General features: G+C 39.5%; 1 protein-coding gene across 1 annotated transcript in view; it reads right to left on the bottom strand.

Moving 5' to 3' along the window:
• GNA11 (G protein subunit alpha 11) overlaps window positions 1-18,804 on the bottom strand; it is a 28,993-nt gene extending 10,189 nt beyond the window's left edge. The window contains exons 1-4 of the mRNA XM_060784999.2: window positions 18,459-18,804; window positions 4,959-5,143; window positions 4,140-4,294; window positions 1,508-1,636 (exon numbers count right to left, since the gene is read on the bottom strand). Of these exons, the coding sequence (XP_060640982.2) occupies window positions 1,508-1,636; window positions 4,140-4,294; window positions 4,959-5,143; window positions 18,459-18,594 (605 nt within the window). The 5' untranslated portion in view covers window positions 18,595-18,804. The remainder of the gene's footprint in view (window positions 1-1,507; window positions 1,637-4,139; window positions 4,295-4,958; window positions 5,144-18,458) is intronic.
• Between the last annotated feature and the right edge of the window lie 447 nt (window positions 18,805-19,251).

Genomic DNA, 19,251 nt, shown 5'->3' with positions numbered 1-19,251 from the left:
AAGTGGGGTGGAATCTTTGGAACAGGGACACAAATACCACAGGGGTGCTAACCCTTCCCTATGCTATTCAGAACTGAATCCAGACAAGACAGAGGTACTCCTAGTCAGTCTCAAGGCCCAATAGGGTATAGGGTCACAGCTTGTACTGGACGGGGTTACACTCCCCCTGAAGAAACAGGTTCGCAGCTTGGGAGTGATCCTGGACTCATCGCTGAGCCTGGAACCCCAGGTTTCAGCGGTGGCCAGGGGAGCTTTAGCACAATTAAAACTTTTACGCCAGTTACACCTGTACCTTGGGAAGTCAGACTTGGCCATGATGGTCCATGCTATTGTTACATTGAGAACAGACTACTGCAATGTGCTCTACATGAGGCTGCCTTTGAAGACTGTTCAGAAGCTTCAAGTGGTCCAACGGATGGCAGCCAGACTGCTTATCAGAGTGGTGTACAGGAAGCACACCCCCCCCCCCCCCGTTGCGTCAGCTCTACTGGCTGCCCATCTGCTACAAAGCACAATTCAAGCTGCTGCCTTTAGCCTATAAAGCCCTAAATAGTTCCGGCCCAGTTTACCTATCCGAACATTTATCCCTCTATGAGCCAGCTAGGAGGAGGCCCCGTTCTCAGTCCCAGCTCCTTTGCAGGTGCAGTTTGTGGGACGAGGGACAGGACCCTCTCAGTGGTCGCCCCTCGGCTATGGAACTCCCTCCCGAGTGAAATCAGATTAGCCCCCTCCATCCTGGCCTTCAGGAAAAAGTTAAAAACGTGGTTGTGGGACCAAGCTTTCAGTCAGTAACACTGCAATAAGAGAATACAAATTGCTACCATGATAATTGGAATGGCCTCGAATTATGGCATCGGACTGCATGATTTTAAATAAATGGTTTCAATGTTTGATATGTGTTAGCAATAGTTTTAGTGTACATGTTTTATTTTATTTGATGTATGTTCTTATTGGCATCAAATTGCTGCCTATATATGTAAACCGCTCTGAGTTCCCTAAGGGGTGAGAAGGGCAGGGTATAAATACAGTTAATAAATAAATAAACAAACAAACAAAAAACATATATATTTGGCTGGAGTTACACTTTAAAAATGTACCGGTTCCGATTCACAAACAAATTCAACTTAAGAACAAACCTACAGAACCTATTTTGTTTGTCACTTGGGAACTACCTGCATTCTCCTCCCCACCTAAAACATTCCCAAAAGCAAACCTTTATTTTGCCATTTATTTTACTATGGAATGGGATAAAAGGGGACATAAGCATCCACAGGAACAAAACCTCAGCGATATCAAAGACCTATCACACTTTCTTAAATGCAGCAATGAAACTCTACTGGGAGGCGACTTCATGGCCTGTGCAGCCTCCACAGTGGCCACCCCTGAACCAAACCTTCAGGCCTCTGCTCAAATCCATTGTTTCCAAAAAGTCTCTTCATTCAGTGGAAGTGAAGCAAAGTATTCATGTCAGGCAATCTGTTCCCGCTTCCTTTGGCCAATCCCTTACCTGAAAATAATGTTCTCTAGGTCAAAGGGGTACTCGATGATCCCAGTTGTAGGGACTCTGACCCGCAGGACGTCTTGTTGGGTGGGGAGGTACCCTGGAGTGGCAATACGGTCCACATCCGTAAGGTAGCTGCAAAAAGCATGAGCAGGAAGGGAAAGATGGGAGAAGTCTGAGTAGCCAGGTATGGCACAGCAGCCACGAGAACAGGAGGATTTTGCAACACGGACCTCCATATTTGACAATCACTGCCTCTACTTTTGCTAGATACCGGAGAGTGGAGAGAGGGAGAAATGAAGGACTCCACATAGTGCTTGCTGAGATTACCAAGCTTCATTATTTCAACTAAATCATACATTTTAACTTGATAAAGCCACATTGTTTTTTTCTCACTTTTTTGCATTCTAATGTTTTTGTGTGAAAATTTCATGAAGCTTTGATGAAAAACCATGCCAACTTTCTCTCCAGCCCTGCAAACCCCCGTGGAGCCATTTTTCCAGTCCCTCTCCCCTCTTCACCACAATCTAACACATATGGTCCTCCTGCTAACAGGGATGATGGGAGTTCTAGTCCACAGGTTCCCCATCCCGGACCAAAGACTAACAGTTCTACTGCAAGGTTCACCAACAATACCAGGTTATCTTCCTCCAAGCGGGGAGTTAGATAAGAGATGACTCCCCATGTTTTAATGCTTCGTCTCATGGCACAGCCGTTCTGAAAGTTCAGCGAGTGAGCAAGATACAAAAGCAAAGGTTTGTTACCTTGGCTCAAGGAGCACAACTAGAAATGCAAAGGCAGCAAAGAGCACACAAAACACTTCTGCAAAGGTTCCATTTGCCTCAAGGTGGTGGCAGTGGAGAACTATCAGTAAGGACAACAGCTAACCCCTTTCTTTAATGTATCTCAAGGAAATTACTTAATCTAGAAAAGTGTTTCTCAACTTTCCTAATGCTGTGACCTCTTAATACCGTTCCTCACGTTGTGGTGACCCCCAACCATAAAATTATTTTCGTTGCTACTTCATAACTGTAATTTTGCTACTGTTATGAATTGTAATGTAAATATCTGATATGCAGGGTATATTTTCATTGTTACAAATTGAACATAATTAAAGCATAGAGATTAATCACAAAAACAATATGTTGGGGGGGGGAGAGAGTATGGAAAACAGATGGTGGGATTTGCAGTACTTTCAACTGCTTCAGCTCTGACTTACACAGATCACTGAGACCCCCATGAATAACGGACCTGGATCAAACTTGGCACACAGAACTCCAAGTCTGGGAGGAATTAACAGTGATTTAAGGGAGAAACTATGATGGATCTGGACCAAACTTGGCACAAATAATCAATACGCCCAAATGTTAACACTGGTGGAGTTTGGGGAAATTAGACCTTGACATTTGGGAGTTATAGTTGCTGGGATTTATAGTTCATCTACAATCAAAAAGCATTCTGAACACCAACAATGGAACTGAACCTATCTTGGCACACAGAACTCCCACGATCTACAGAAAATGGAAGTGTTTGGTGGAAATTAACTTTGAGTTTTTAAGTTGTAGTTCATCTACATCCAGCAAGCACTGTTAACCCAAACAATAATGAATCTGGACCAAAGTTGGCACACAGACCCAATGTGGCCAACTTTGAATACTAGCAGTGTTTGTGGAGGACTGACCTACAATTTTGAGAGTTGTAGTTCACCCACATCTTTATGCATTTTCTAATGGGAGCATTAATAAAAAACAAAAAGAAAGGCTATCTTTTTTTATAATACACAGCGTTACAAATTACATAAACTGCTTCTGCTGCTGTTCTTCCTCCTGATACTGCTTGGCCACTCTAAGTCATACATTGCACTGGCACTTTCCCCCGTGTCTTGAAAGGACTTGCAAGCCTCGCTCTAGCCTCTTGAAGGGACTTGCACTCTCCATCACCTGTGCATGCACACCATGCACAAAGCCCACCTGCTCTCCCCTCCCCGCTTGGAGTCTCAGAAAGAGCACTCCCCTTGGCTGAGAGGCTGGCTGAGAGGGTGGCCAATCACAGCAGAGGAGAGTTTTTGGTGGGAAGATTCACCATGGACTGTTTCCAAAAGAAAGAGAAGGACAGGCAGAGAGATCTTCAGCCTTCACTGCCAAAGGGGTTCCTAAGACTATCAGAAATATGTGTTTCTGATAGTCTTTGGCAACCCATCTGAAATCCCCTCATGATATCCCCCCAGGGGTCCCAACCCTCAAGTTGAGAAACACTGCTCTAGAAGATTAAGTAATAAATAATTTATTTATTATTTATTTACTGTATTTATATACCGCTTTTCTCAGCCCTCAGGCGACTCAAAGCGGTGAACAACATCGATACAAAACATCACGAGACAAGTATAAGGCAATTAAAAACAATTGTAACATAAATCATTAACATCAGAATAACAATCATTAGCACCTCAACAGTAAAATCAGAATCCAGTCTCATCATCCATTATTCCATTCCTATGTTCAATTACACTGTTTAATCAAATGCTTGTTCGAATAGCTCCAGTCCTTCCCCAGAAGCCTTTGAGAAGCCCAGCAAGACCAAATGACACCACAAAGGCACCTATATCCAGTAACCCAACCCAGAAGCCACATCTACTTACTATTTAGTTGAGTCGGAAAGCTGATATTCTCGCCGCCGGTCGTAACATTCTTGGATTCCCGGGTCGTTCCACAATGTTTTAACTGCATTTACGTAGGGCTGCTCGAAAGTGCAGACCTTTTCGACATCCACTTCCCGGACCAGCAATGCGTTTGCCTGCAATTTAGGGTGGGAAGAGAAGGACATGGTTGAGAGGCTAACCAGAATATCTTTTCCCACCCATCCCGCTATTCCTTTGATTGGTAGTAGAAACAGCTCAAGATCCAGTTCTTATTGCCATCAGTTAGGATAGTACTTCCTAAATAATATGATGGGGGGGGGGGGGGAGGCGCCTGTTGTGCAAGGGACCAGCACCAAATTTGTGCCTTTTTGTTATGATTTTTTCTTTCTCTCCTGGAAGTTCTCTGCAGACTGCAGTCAACAGTTCCTGAGTTCAAACACTACTGCTCTGAGTAACACTGACTAAAGATGTGTGAGCAAGCTAGAGTTATGCATACATTTATATACGCATTTTTAAAAAGTAGCAAAATGCAACAGAAGCAATGAAGCTCCAAATCCACCCATCCTGAATGGAAAACCCCGCAACAGGGTAGCTACCAGTCAGGAATGCTTCTATGGCACACAATAACAAAACTTTCCAGACAGAGGAGGACAAAGAGTATTGCAGATTTATTATCTTTTGCCCAACCAATAAGAAATGTGGTTACAGAACATCAGATGCACATATGATGGAAATAATTGTTCATGGGGCCCCAGGATGGAGACGGAAGGGCGCAGGTGGGTGTACGATCATGGGGGGGGGGTGCACTGGGGGTCCTACCTTGTTCTGTTCATACTTGTACAAGATCTTTAAGGTTTCCATAGCCCTGATCATTGACTGCATGGCAGTGAAGATATTCTGGTACACCAGCTTGGTGAAACCCTTCTTGTCTTCCTCCGAGTAGCCCGAGCCATGAATTATACGCATCTGCTTGATGAAGGTGCTCTTCCCACTCTCTCCTGTACCTAAAAAGCAAAGAGTGACAACAGGGTGAGGAGGCAAGAAAGACAGACAGCACCCTAGTGCTAAAGCACTCTTAGAAAGCCAAGCTGGAAGCCTTTACAGTTAGATGATGCAAGGTATACCCACCAAGACCACATTCTGAAAGTAGTAAAAGCTGCAAACATTTTTGTATTTCAGGAAGGAAATTAATAAGTTCCTGAGCTTCAACTACATAAAACATTCCGATTGGTCCAGCCCAATATGAAATCACATGTAGCAATGTATCAGACATCTCTTTGGAAAGAGGGGAGTCAGAAGTATATTTACAACACATATGAGAACTAAGTCACAACACTGAATCCTTCAGGTTTTGGATAAAGACTGCCACAAGCAGACACAAAGCTGTTTATTTCCAATACTAATAATAATAATAAAACATTATTTGTAGACTGCCCTATCTCCCTAAAGGGACTAAGCAATGGATGACAAAGTAAAATCAAGACTTTGCTCCTTTCTTAAGCACATTGCATGGTCAAGGATGGAAAATAAGGTCTCCTGGACAAAAAAAAGGCCTTTCTTTTCAAAATTAAGCAAGAAGTCCTGCTTTATTTATTAGATACCTGAAATATGTTCTATGTTCTGATAACACAGTCCTCCTCTGGAGAACGAGGAGCTACAAACCCAGGGAGATACTGACACGGCACTCTTTCTTCCAACGAGGTTATTTCAGGTGAATAAATGGGTCGAGAGCAGAGCCGAGAGGAGGCTTACCACTCCGCAAACCTAGAAAGCAGAGCCAGGGTGTCGACTACAGAGCATCTGACCATCTGAAGGACTGCAGGGTTTCCTGGGGTCGTATTTAGTTGCCAAAAGTGCAAGAAGAAACTGACTGCAGGGTCTCTCAACTGGGAGTCAGCTAGGAACGTATATGATGGTTTACTCGCTTGCAGAACCATATTTAGCCGCTTTCAAACTGGTTAGTTGGGTGCCTCCCAGCTGAGAGGTAAACTGTACCTTTCAAATTTGAAAGATTTCTCCCAATCTGCATTGAGACTACAGGCAGTCCTCAAGTTACAAACATCCGACTTACAAACTACTCACAGTTAAGCATGGGAATGAGACAACAGGAAGTGAGAGAAATCTACCCCTTGGAAGGGAAATCCACTCCTGAAAGTTATCATGGCAAAAAGGTGTCTCCACTGAAGCTTTATCACCAATCCTTGTTTCCACAACAAGCCATTTTTTTTTCCAAAATGAAATGATGACAAGAACAGAACGTGAAGTGAAATCTTCTAAATAGGGGCACAGACAGCAAAACAAAACACCACAGGGGTTTTCAACTTCCCTATGCGATCCAAAGCAAATACATATGTATACATTTGGCTGGAGTTGCAGCTTTAAAATGTATCTGTTCCAACTTACAAACAAGTTTGACTTAAGAACAAGCCTACAGAAACTACCTTGTTCGTAATTTTGGGCAGGAAGCAGAGGACAGGTAAGGCAGGCACTCAAAACACCCCCTATGAATGCACATGGAACCAAAAAGGGCGACAAAAGGGGGCCTGTCTAAACAACAAGAAAAACATACAGCTTCCCAGGCATCACTAACCTGCAAGTCCCATCTGCTGTAGTCCACAAAGGAAGGGTTCATGGGAGTTGCAGTTTAACACTGGAAAGTGCTCACTTTCCCTGCCTAAAGACAATCAGGAGATTATGGCAGCTCACAAAAGGAACTACAGCTGCAACCCGGAAGTCCTATGTAGGAGGGAGGGACACATTTAAAAGTAGACAGGCAGGGAGAGAATGGTGGTAAAAAGGCCATTATGTTTTCCACACAGAGACAGAGGGCTGTCAAAAAGCAAGGGGGTGTCTTTCGCACAGAGATGACTGGCAGGAAGAAGAGCCACCAAGATAATATATAGGAGAAACATGGAAAAACAGAGATACGACCAACATGGTTGAGGATGAAACTGTAAGTTTTCTATAAGCAGGTCAACACATTAAATTCTATGCCTGGGGAAAAAGGGTGCCTCTCCCCCTATGATATGGCTACAGAAAGAAGGGAAGGAGGTCACTTCTCAAGAAGAAGAAGAGCTCCCTTGGCAGTCTTATTGGCCAGGGAAGAGAACATGCATCCTAGAATAGTTGGATTATGTAACATCAGTGAATGAGATTTATGATCTGCTCCTTAGCCAATGAGCCATTTTCCCCCAGACTTGTCCTTCTCCTCCCAAAACACCCCCTTCACCATGAAAAACTCCACTATAATCAACCAATTCCCAGTTTCTTTAACCATTTAAATCATCATCTTCAGAGGAACAAGGAGGGAAATATTTAGAAATTACAGGGTTATAGGCAGGTTATTAGGATTTAGTTGTAGAAAAATGGGGTGGGGGTCTTGGAAACAAATAAGTGGTTGAGGAGTGGGATGCAAGGTCCATAAAAAGATAATGTCAGAATAGAATTGGTCAACATGTCCTGAAATTACATTACCAGAATGGCAAATAATGATAAAAAGCAAGGATTAATACACACTAATCATATAAAATAACTCTTTTTCTAAATGGAGTATATGACCAAACAAGAGCTAAGGCAGACTATAAATAAATCTATACACATAATCTATATATATATAAAAGTGAAAATAGATATGTGTGTATGTGGCTGGAGTGGGTCTTTGGGGAGATTTATAGGAGTTGTAGTTCACCAGAGCGCACTATGAACCCAACCAATGATGGATCTGGACCAAACTTGGCATGCATACCTAATATGTTCAAATTTGAATACTGGTAGGTTTTGAGGGCAATTGGCGTGGACATTTTGGAGTGGTAGGTACTGGGATTTATAGTATACCTGCAATTAATGAGCCCTCTGAACTCCACCAAAGATGGAATTGGACCAAACTTGGCACAGAGCCCCCATGATCAGCAAAAAATACTGGAGGTCTTTGGAGAAAAATCACCTTGATATAGTTCACCTACACTCAGAGAGCACTGTGAACCCAAACACCGATGGATCTGGACCAAACTAGGCACACATCCCTGATATGCCAAAATTTGATGACTGGAGGGGTTTGGGGGGGGAACTGACCTTCCTTTCTGGGAGTTGTAGCTCACCAACAAACATAGCAACTGTGGCCTCCACCAAAGATGGACCTGGACCAAACTTGGCACACAGAACCCCCATGACTAACTCAATCTACTGGAGGAGTTTGAGGGAAATGACTCACCATAGTGGGAGTTGTAGTTTACCCTGCAGCCAAAGAGCATACTGAACCCCACTGATGATGCATCTAGAGCAAACTTGCCAAACATAACAAACTTTAAGGACTGTTGGGAGTTTTCGGGGTTAACCTGGCATGATGTGAGTTGTACTTAAATCACAACCTTATGAGTCTTGTACAATTTAAAAAACACAACTTTAAAAAAAATAACCTGGGCAATGTTGGGTATCCAAGATAGAATAACAATAACAACAACAAATAAGACAGGCATATAAATCCAAGTGCTTGTCGCAATGAAAGTAACTCCACTGAATCAGCTGCTGAATTGGTATAAAACCTGAATGTAAATCTCTTTAATTCAATTGATATACTCTAATTAGACTTAACAATTGGATTTAGGCATATATAATGGAATTAAGAAAAGCAAGGAAATAGCTAATAGGAATAGATGGGAAGCACTGGTTAATAGGAAAGCAAGCATCTCTCATAAATAAACAACAAAGGCATATGCAAATAGAAAAGCAAATTAAAAAGATACATAAATAATAAACATCTACATAAATGCATAATGTAAACAGGAAACAAAAAAAACATGGCACAGGAATCAATGAGGGAAACATAATTCAATACAAAAGCAGACATGTATTTATTTAACACACAAGGATAAAAAAATGGATGGACACACCCATATAGGAAATAAATGGAAAGCATACAAATGTGAACTACGAACAAGGAAATATGAAAGCATAAGAAAAAGACAGAATATATAAGTGTGGAAGAGCTATACACATGCATATATTTAATTACTTAAAACCCCAAATAATGTAAATATTTATGACAAGATGTTTCAGCTTCTAACTTCTTTAGCTACTCTTAATAAAATCAAAAGAAAATGTTCATTCAGATCAGCTGAAGAAGGCAGAAACTCAAGTTCCTTACTATAGCTTTCAAACAATATATATCCTAAATGGTCAACTCCAACCTCCAAAAATGGTTTTGGAAACCATCTATTCTATAGAGATTTGGGTAATTGTTATGTGGGCTACATACGCATATATCCTTCTATAATATTTAAATAACTGTATTTGTTCACCACACTGTAAGTGATTAATTGCATCCTTCTGGAATTCAGGACACATTTGTTCAAGCTGGTTTTTAAAAAAGGAAATCAGAAAGATAACTGAAAATGGCAACTGAACCATACTATCAGATTCCAGGTGAATATAAAATTGAAGTAGATCTGTTAGTATGACTGAAAATGGTGCGTAATAGGATAAATTCTATGTGTGTTAATATACATTGCTACAAGATTCAAACATTTCTCTTTATTCATCACTCTATTATAAATATAAATTTATAAATAGGTGTGGTGGTGATCATCTCCATTTCTAAGCTGAAGAGCTGGCATCGTCCGTAGATGCCTCCAAGGTCACATGGTCGGCATGGAGCGCCGTTACCTTCCCACCAAAGCTGTACCTACTGATCTACTCACATTTGCATGTTTTTGAACTGCTAGGTTGGCAGAAACTGGGACTAACCCTGCTCCCCAGATTCAAACCGCCAACCTTTCAATCAGCAAGTTCAGCAGCTCAACAGTTTAACCTGCTGCACCACCGGGGGCTCCAAACAGGTAAAATCCTTAAAGACTCGATTTAAAATGTGTGTTTTTTTAAAAAAATAAACCACACAAATAGATATAGACAGATAAATAGAATCACAGAATCTTAGACTTAACGGCTATTTAGTCCAACCTCTCCATGCAGGGTTTAGTACAGGAGTCCTCAAACTAAGGCCCGAGGGCCAGATACAGCCCTCTAAAGTCATTTACCCCACCTTCTCTCAGGGTCAACCTAAGTCTGAAACAACTTGAAAGCACACAACAACAACAACAACCCTATCTCATCGGTCAAAAGCAGGCCCACACTTCCCATTGAAATACAAATAAGTTGATATTTAATAAGTTGATACCTTGTTATGCTGCATTGAATTTTTGCTATTATTGTTGTTAACCGCTTTGAGTTGCCTAAGGGCTGAGAATAGCGGTATACAAGTGAAGTAAATAAATAAATAATATTTGTTAAAATTGTTCCTCATTTTAATTATTGTATTGTTTTAAAGTGTTTTTTTGCACTACAAATAAGAAATGTGCAGTGTGCATAGAAATTCATTCATTCTTTTCTCAAATTATAATCCAGCCCTCCAACAGTTTGCAGGACTGTGACCTGACCCTCTGTTTAAAAAGTTTGAGGACCCCTGGTTTAGTATCTCTTATCCAAAATATTGGAGCCCCCGGTGGCGCAATGAGTTAAACCCTTGTGCCAGCAGGAATGAAGACCAACAGGTCAAAGGTTCGAATCCAGGGAGAGTGCGGATGAGCTCCCTCTGTCAGCTCTGGCTCCCCATGCAGGGACATGAGAGAAGCCTCCCACAAGGATGGTAAAACATCCAGCTGTCCCCTGCAGATGGCCAATTCTCTCACACCAGAAGCGACTTGCAGTTTCTCAAAGTTGCTCCTGACATGAAAAAAAATCCAAAATATTTCAGACCAGAAGTGTTTTGGATTTATGCATTTGCATATACATGCATAAATGTATATGCAAGGTTTTATATATACCTTATGCATACAGCCTAGCGATAATTTTATGCAATATTTTTTCATATTTTTTTGCAAACTTTGTGTAAACTTAACCATCAAAAAGCAAAGGGGGTCACTCTCTCAGTCAACCACTGGGCAATTTCGGATTTTCAAATCCAGGAAAAGAGATGCTCAATCTGTACAAATAAGGTCCATCCAATCTCTGTTTAAAGGAGAATCCCCCACCTTTGTCTTACAAAAATAGAATGAAGAAAGCAGTGAAACTGTACTGACCCCATAAGCGAAATCCAAGTAGATTTTTAAAAAACTGAAAAATGCTGTTTAATTCTCTGTGCATGTATTCAGGTGCACATACACACAGCACATAAGCCAAACACATAAAAGATGAAGAGCAGGAAGACCTAACAAGGAAGAATAATATAGGAATGGGAAAAAGCCAGACTTTGTGTGAGTGTGTGCGTGTATACTATTTTAAATCAGAAACAGGAAAAATACACAATAGGAAGTAAATAGGTAAAGTAAGGATAAACTAGGGATATTCATGAAAAATATTGATATATTGCCCACTCACATATACCTGGATAAATTATTGTGTGTATGTCTACATATATTCACACATACAGAAATGGACATGCATCAGATAGGTGGGTATATATATATGTATGTTATACATAGTCACACAGGGATTTTTGTAGAGTTTGTATGCTTAGATGTTATTCATAAACACACATTACCTATTTATGTATACACAAACACAGAGAGAAATGTGTACTTCTGTAGATGGGATATGTGGTTGCATTGTAGGTCTTACACATATGCACCTGTGTATATAAACAGGTTGACTATTTCTTCTGAAATGTTCCAAGGTGTCTCAGATGTGTCTGAGACCCCATCTACACTGCCCTATAATCCAGTTTCTGAATCCAGATTATCTGCTTTGAACTGGTCTATATAGAAGTGTAGATCCAGCCTGAGATAGCATCACTTTTGTTTCCTGGCGGTTCCAATATTCTCATATTTTGTTATACCAAGGAAAGAATTACAAAGCCTGTGGATAAAACCATCTTGAGGCTATAGGTACAAGGTGCATATGAAACATAAATGAAGGTTACATTTAAACTTGGGTTTTCAAATACTTTCAATATCTTATGAGAGAACCTGGGCCCAAGCCTAAACATGCTATCTTTTAGTTGGAGTAGGTTAAATGCAGATGTGTAGTTTTTAAAGCACATAACCTTAGAAAAGACTTTTGCAGGTACCATTATTCTTGGGCAACTATATATATATGTATATATATGCATAAATTTATATTGCATTTTTTTGGAATAAAAAAAATAAAAATAAAATGGCCTTTTAAAAATGTTATTACTTTATTCTTATTGTATTTATTTTATCTCTAGATTGAGATGCTCACAAGATAAAAGGGGGATACAAATAAATATAATAAGAATATACACTATATATATTAAAATATATTATTATATACTGTATATCAGGGGTCCTCAAACTAAGGCCCGGGGGCCGGATGCGGCCCTCCAAGGTCATTTACCCGGCCCTCGCTCAGGGTCAACCTAAGTCTGAAATGACTTGAAAGCACACAACAACAACAACAATCCTATCTCAAAAGAAGGCCCACACTTCTCATTGAAATAATAATAAGTTTATATTTGTTAAAATTGTTCCTCATTTTAATTACTGTATCATTTTAAAGTGTTTTTTGCACTACAAATAAGATGTGTGTAGTGTGCATAGGAATTCATTCATGCTTTTTTTCAAATTATAATCCGGCCTTCCAACAGTTTGAGGGACTATGACCTGGCCCTCTGTTTGAAAAGTTTGAGGACCCCTGCTGTATATAATATTGATTATATTTATTACTATGATATATATTATAATCATATATATTATATCATAATATATGTATGTAAATATATTCACTCTTCTGAATAATTAAAAATAGCATTGCACTTTGCAAATGTTACAAATGTATTATTACTGTATAGATTTTATCTTTAGCTTGAGAGGCAAACTGGCTCATGAGATAAAAGCTGAATAAAAATATGATAAACATAATAATATATTACTATTATATATAATAATTTGATATCATATTGTAATAATATATTATACTGTTATATTATAATTATGATATAATACAGCATATTTTATCCATTATTATATTCTATATTACACTAATATAAAAGCAGGATATAAATAAATATAACAATAATATATTACTATTAGTGGTACTATATGTCTTAATTCTTGTAAAATTTTATATTTATATGGGTGATGTTTATATAATTAATATGTTTATTGGTATTTAATGTATTGTCGAAGGCTTTCATGGCCAGAATCACTGGGTTGTTGTAGGTTTTTTCGGGCTATATGGCCATGGTCTAGAGGCATTCTCTCCTGACATTTCACCTGCATCTATGGCAAGCATCCTCAGAGGTAGTGAGGTCTGTTGGCACTAGGAAAAAGGGTTTATATATCTGTGGAATGACCAGAGTGAGACAAAGGACTCTTGTCTGCTGGAGTTAGGTGTGAATGTTTCAACTGACCACCTTGATTAGCATACAATGGGCTGACTATGCCTAGAGCAAACTTTTGTTGAGAGGTGATTAGATGTCCTTGTTTGTTTCCTCTCTGTTGTTGTGGTGTCGCAATTTTAGAGTTTTAAATACTGGTAGCCAGATTTTGTTCATTTTCATGGTTTCCTCTTTTCTGTTGAAATTGTCCACATGCTTGTGTATTTCAATGGCTTCTCTGTGTAGTCTGACATGGTGGTTGTGAGAGTGGTCCAGCATTTCTGTGTTCTCAAATAAAATGCTGTGTCCAGGTTGGTTCATCAGGTGCTCTGCTATGGCTGATTTCTCTGGTTGAAGTAGTCTGCAGTGCCTTTCATGTTTCTTGATTCGTGTTTGGGCGCAGCGTTTGGTGGTCCCTATGTAGACTTGTCCACAGCTGCATGGTACACGGTAGACTCTTGCAGAAGTGAGAGGATTCCTCTTGTCCTTTGCTGAACGTAGCATTTGTTGGATTTTCTTGGTGGGTCTGTAGATAGTTTGTATGTTGCGTTATTTTTCTTCTATGTATTGTGATTTGTCTTTTTTGATTTATTTGCTTTGATTTAACCATTTTTGGATTGTATGACTGATATTATGTACATTGTTTCCTGTTGTAAGCCGCCCTGAGTCCCCTTGGAGAGAATGGGGCGGGATATCAATAAAGCTTTATTGCTATATATCATGATATACTCTACTGTAATAATATATGATATAATTCAATAAATTATGTATATGATTATATACTATACTATACTAATATAAAAGCAGGATACAAATAAATATGCTAACAATAATATAGAACGATTATATATAACAAGATATGATTATATACTATAACAACATAAAAGTGGGAAACAAATAAATATGTTGTAATAACATGACTAATATATATAACATGATATACAACATTGTAATTATTATACTATTATTTTATGATATAATACCATCTATTTTATATATGATTATATACTATACTATATACTAATATAAAAGCAGGATACAAATAAATATGCTAACAATAATATATGATGATTATATATAATAATATATTATGATATACTTGACTGGAATAATATATTATATTATATATTATAATACAATATATTTTATATATGATTACGCTATAATATATGAATATAAAAGCAGGTTATAAATACATATAATAATATATGGCTACTATATATAATATATGATATACTATATTGTAATACTATAATATTTTACGTTACGATATAATACATTACTAAATACTATATTATACAAATATAAAAGCAGGATACAAATAAATATAATAACAATATACAACTATTGTATATAATAATATATTATGATATACTCTATTGTAATATTATACGATTATTTTATGATATAAGAACCAGTTGAAGACCTACCTATTCAAGCAAGCTTTTGACAAATGAATCCAATTCCTAATGACAGCAAGATTGATTTGCACTGAGCTTAGTGAAATACACTGGTTGAGGAGTCTCCACAATAATTGTAATAGGTTTTAAACCTTTTTAATGTTTAATATTTATTTATATCTTATTTCTGAATGTTATAATGCTTTGTATGATTTTTGTTTTGTATTTTATCTTAAATGTGCTTTGATTGGGGTTGTATTATGCTGTGAGCCCTAACAGCGCTTTCTCCACTGTTAGGGAGAAAGGCAGGATATAAAAAAAGATTATTATTATTATTTAATATATTATAGACTCGATTATACTCATATAAAAGCAGGATACAAATAATAATACATGCCTATTATATATAACAATGCAGGACTACATACTATATAATAACAACATAAAAGCGGGATATATATATAACAATAGATTATGATATTGTAATAATCTTCAATCTTCTATCTTCTATACACATAATATAATAATAACAATAATAATAATAATAATAATATACACATAATGAAAGTGAAAGAAAATGTGTATGTATATGTGGTGGAGGTGTCCACTTACACAGACAGCTTCCCACCTCCACAAACAGCTTTAACCCACAGTGCTGAAAAGCCACCAAAAGCCCTCCATCAAAAGGACAATGCAGATTACAATAGGCACCATGAACATGTCTCCCAACCCCTGCCAATGTCCTCCCCAAACACCATAGGAATGCTTTTGTTTGGGGATAATTTCATCCTAGATGTTCTGTTTTTCTTCCAGAATGGAGTTTCTTTCTCTCCCGCCACCCCCCACTCCTGTGAAATTTGCATTTCCCTTAACCCTTCCTTTCCTATGGTACACAGCAAACAGGAATTGATCAGCAACTGAACAAGAGGTTTGGGGAGGATTTACCCACGATTCTGGGAATTGTAGTTCACCCACATCCTTGTGCATTTTCCTGTGGGAGCATTCATTAAAAAAAATCAAAACTGGCTTTTCCCCCCCTAACAAATAGTGTTACTAATTAACTAAATGATATTACCTTTCACCCCAAAACAAACAATGCCCTTTTCAAATAACCCGGGTATCACAGAGTACCCAAGCGATATACAATCTACACACATAATAAAAGTGAAAATATGTATGCATGTATGAGACTAGGGTTTCTACTTAGACAGAAGCTTCTGCCTCCACAAACAGCTAGAGCTCCCACTACTCAGAAGACACCAATGGCCCTCCCTCCAATGGCATTGCAGATGTGAGCACCATGAACATGTCCAAGAGCCCTGACAATGTCCTCCACAAACACCACACTGTCCACCACCCAAGTGAAGGCTTTCATACAGGGACAATTCCATCCTAGATTTTCTGCTCTTACTCCACCACAGACATCCCAATGTTTCTTACTCTCTCCATTGGTGTGGAATTTGCATGACACCGCCCACTGCTTCCCCCTTAACCCTTTCCTATTCTTTTCTATGGCACACAACAAACAGGAATTGATCAGCAACTTAATATACTAGAGAGGTTTAGGGAGAATTCACCATGATTTATAGGAGTCGTAGGTCCTGGGATGTATAGTTCACCTGCAATCTAAGAGCACTCTGAACTCCACCAATGATGGACCTGGAACTAACTTGGCACACAGAACCACCATGACCAAGAACAAATTCTGCAGATTTTTGGAGGGATTTATAGGAGTTGTAGTTCACCTTATTTATTAGCCAAAGGCTTGTGTGATCAAGCCTTTGGCTAATAAATAATGTAGTGCAAAGAATAATTAAGGACCATGTGCAATGACAATTTGAAATGGCTATACAATTTCTGTGATTTTAAGTTCATAGTTATATGTAGTAATTCATTATTATCATTTCTTTGTGTACTTTATGTTGGCATTAAATATTTGCCATTAGTATGTTGTAAACCGCCTTGCCCCAAAACCCCCGGGGTGAGAAAGGCAGTATATCAGTACAGTAAAATTATTTATTTATTTATTTACCATATTTATATACTGCCCCTCTCAACCCGGAGGCGACTCGAGGCGGTTGTAAATAATACATCCAGAGTGCACTATGAACCCAAACAATGATGTATCTGAACCAAACTTGGCATGCACAGCCAATGTGCCCAAATTTGAATACTGGTGGCTTTTGAGGGGAATTGGCATGACCGTTTTGAAGTTGTAGGTATTGGGATGCACACTTCACCTGCAATCAATGAGGACTCAGAACTTCACCAAAGATGGAATTCGACCAAAGTTGGCACACAGAGCCCCCATGACCAGCAAAAAATACTGGAGGTCTTTGGGGGAAAATTCACCTTGATTTTGGGGAGCTGAAGTTCACCTACATCCAGAGAGCACTGTGAACCCAAACACCGATGGATCTGGACGAAACTTGACACACATACCTGATATGCCGAAATTTGATTACTTGAGGGCTTTGGGGGTAAACGACCTTCCTTTCTGGGAGTTGCGGTTCACCCACAACCAGAGAAACTGTGACCTCCATTGATGATGGGCCTGGTCCAAAGTTGGCACAAAGAACCCCCATGACTAACTGGAGGGGTTTGAGAGGACCAACTCACCATGGTGGTAATTGTACTTTACCCTACAGCCAGAGGGCACATTGAACCCCACCGATGATGCATCTAGAGCAAACTTGCCCAACATAACCAACTTTAAGTACTGCTGAAGTTTCTCGAGGTTAACATGGCATGATGGGAGTCGTAGTTCACCCACAACCTTACGCATTTTGTACAATTAAAATTTTGACTTTTTCAAATAACCCGGACAATGCAGAGTACCCAAGCTAGTAAGAACAATAAAGCGGGATACAAATAAATATGCAAATAATATCTATTATATATACTAATAATTATGATATATAATATTGTAATAATATATATTATATCCTAATACTGTAATATATATATATATATATATATATATGACATATATAACAATAGATTATATACAATAACAACATAAAAGTGGGGTACGAATAAATATGCTAATAATATCTATTTTATATTTAACTATAGATGATGATATATGATATTGTAGTAATATAGATTATATCCTAATATCGTTACAGTATATGACTATTATGTATACCAATAGACGACTATATATTATAATAACGTAACAGCAAGATACAAATAAATATGCTAATGTTATATATACCTCTAGATTACGATTTAATTGTAATAATCTATATTATATCCTGATACTGTTATATACACATATATGACTACTATATATACGAATAGATTATTATATACTATATTATCATATAAGCGGGATTCAAACAATATCCTATATGCTAATATCTAATTTATATATAACTATATGATATACGATATTGTAATTATATATATATCATGATATTGTGATATATATAGATAACGCAATATGATACAGGTTGCGATATTAAGACATATATATGTGTGTGTATGTGTTAGTATAGCAACCTACTTGGGGCCTGCCTGCCTGCCTTCCCTGCCTTCCTTCCCTCCCTTTCCCTCCTTCTCCTGCCGCCTGACAGGCCGCCTCACCGAGCAAGAGGAGCTTGAGCTCCCGCCGGGCGTCGCGCTTGTCCCTCCGCAGCTGCTTCTCGATCTCGGCGTTGATGCGCTTCGACTCCTTCACCTCGTCGCTGAGGCAACAGGCCATCATGGACTCCAGCGTCATGGCGGCGGCGGCAGCGGCGAGAGGGAGGAAGGCCAGCAGAAACGGACTAGGCCTCGCCCCAGGCCTCGGCCTCGCCTGCTCGGCCCCGCCGCCTCACGCAGCCCCCAACGCCGCCAACCCAACCTCGCCGACACCGCCTTCGCCTCCTCACAACACACACACTCACTCTAGCTCGCGCTCAACCGAACCCGTGGACGGGCGGCCGGCTCAGCCAATGGGGCAGCGAGCGCGAGGCAGCCTGGGGAGCGCGGATTGGTTCGCAACCAACATGCCCCGCCTCTCCCCTCAGGAAAAGAAGGGAGGGGGTGTTTCAAACAAAAAAAGGGGCGGGTCCCAGCGCGAGCTCTGACGCAGGGGCGGGATTGGGCGCGAGGGAGGGAGCGCGGCCAATCAGAGAGCAGGGATAGGCGGGGCCTTTCGGCGTTGGCAGGCGCGTGTTGCTGAGGGAGGGGAGGTGTCGTCAGGGCCGAGAGGGAGCGCGCATGCGTCGTGGGGACTCAAGGCACTATGAGACAGTGGGGAACTTGGGGCAGAGAGAGATAGAGGCCCAGCTCCTTGACAGTATATGAAAGTTTCTGCATGTCTCCAAAATAACAATTGTATCCTTTTGGCTTCTAAGGAGAGCTCATCATTTTTGACAGGTTTATGAATGAAAAA

The sequence above is a fragment of the Anolis sagrei genome, chromosome X (assembly GCF_037176765.1).
Source record: "Anolis sagrei isolate rAnoSag1 chromosome X, rAnoSag1.mat, whole genome shotgun sequence".
NCBI lineage: Eukaryota > Metazoa > Chordata > Lepidosauria > Squamata > Dactyloidae > Anolis > Anolis sagrei.
The sequence above is the reverse complement of the archived record's forward strand: the minus strand, read 5'-3'. Positions and strand labels throughout refer to the sequence as shown.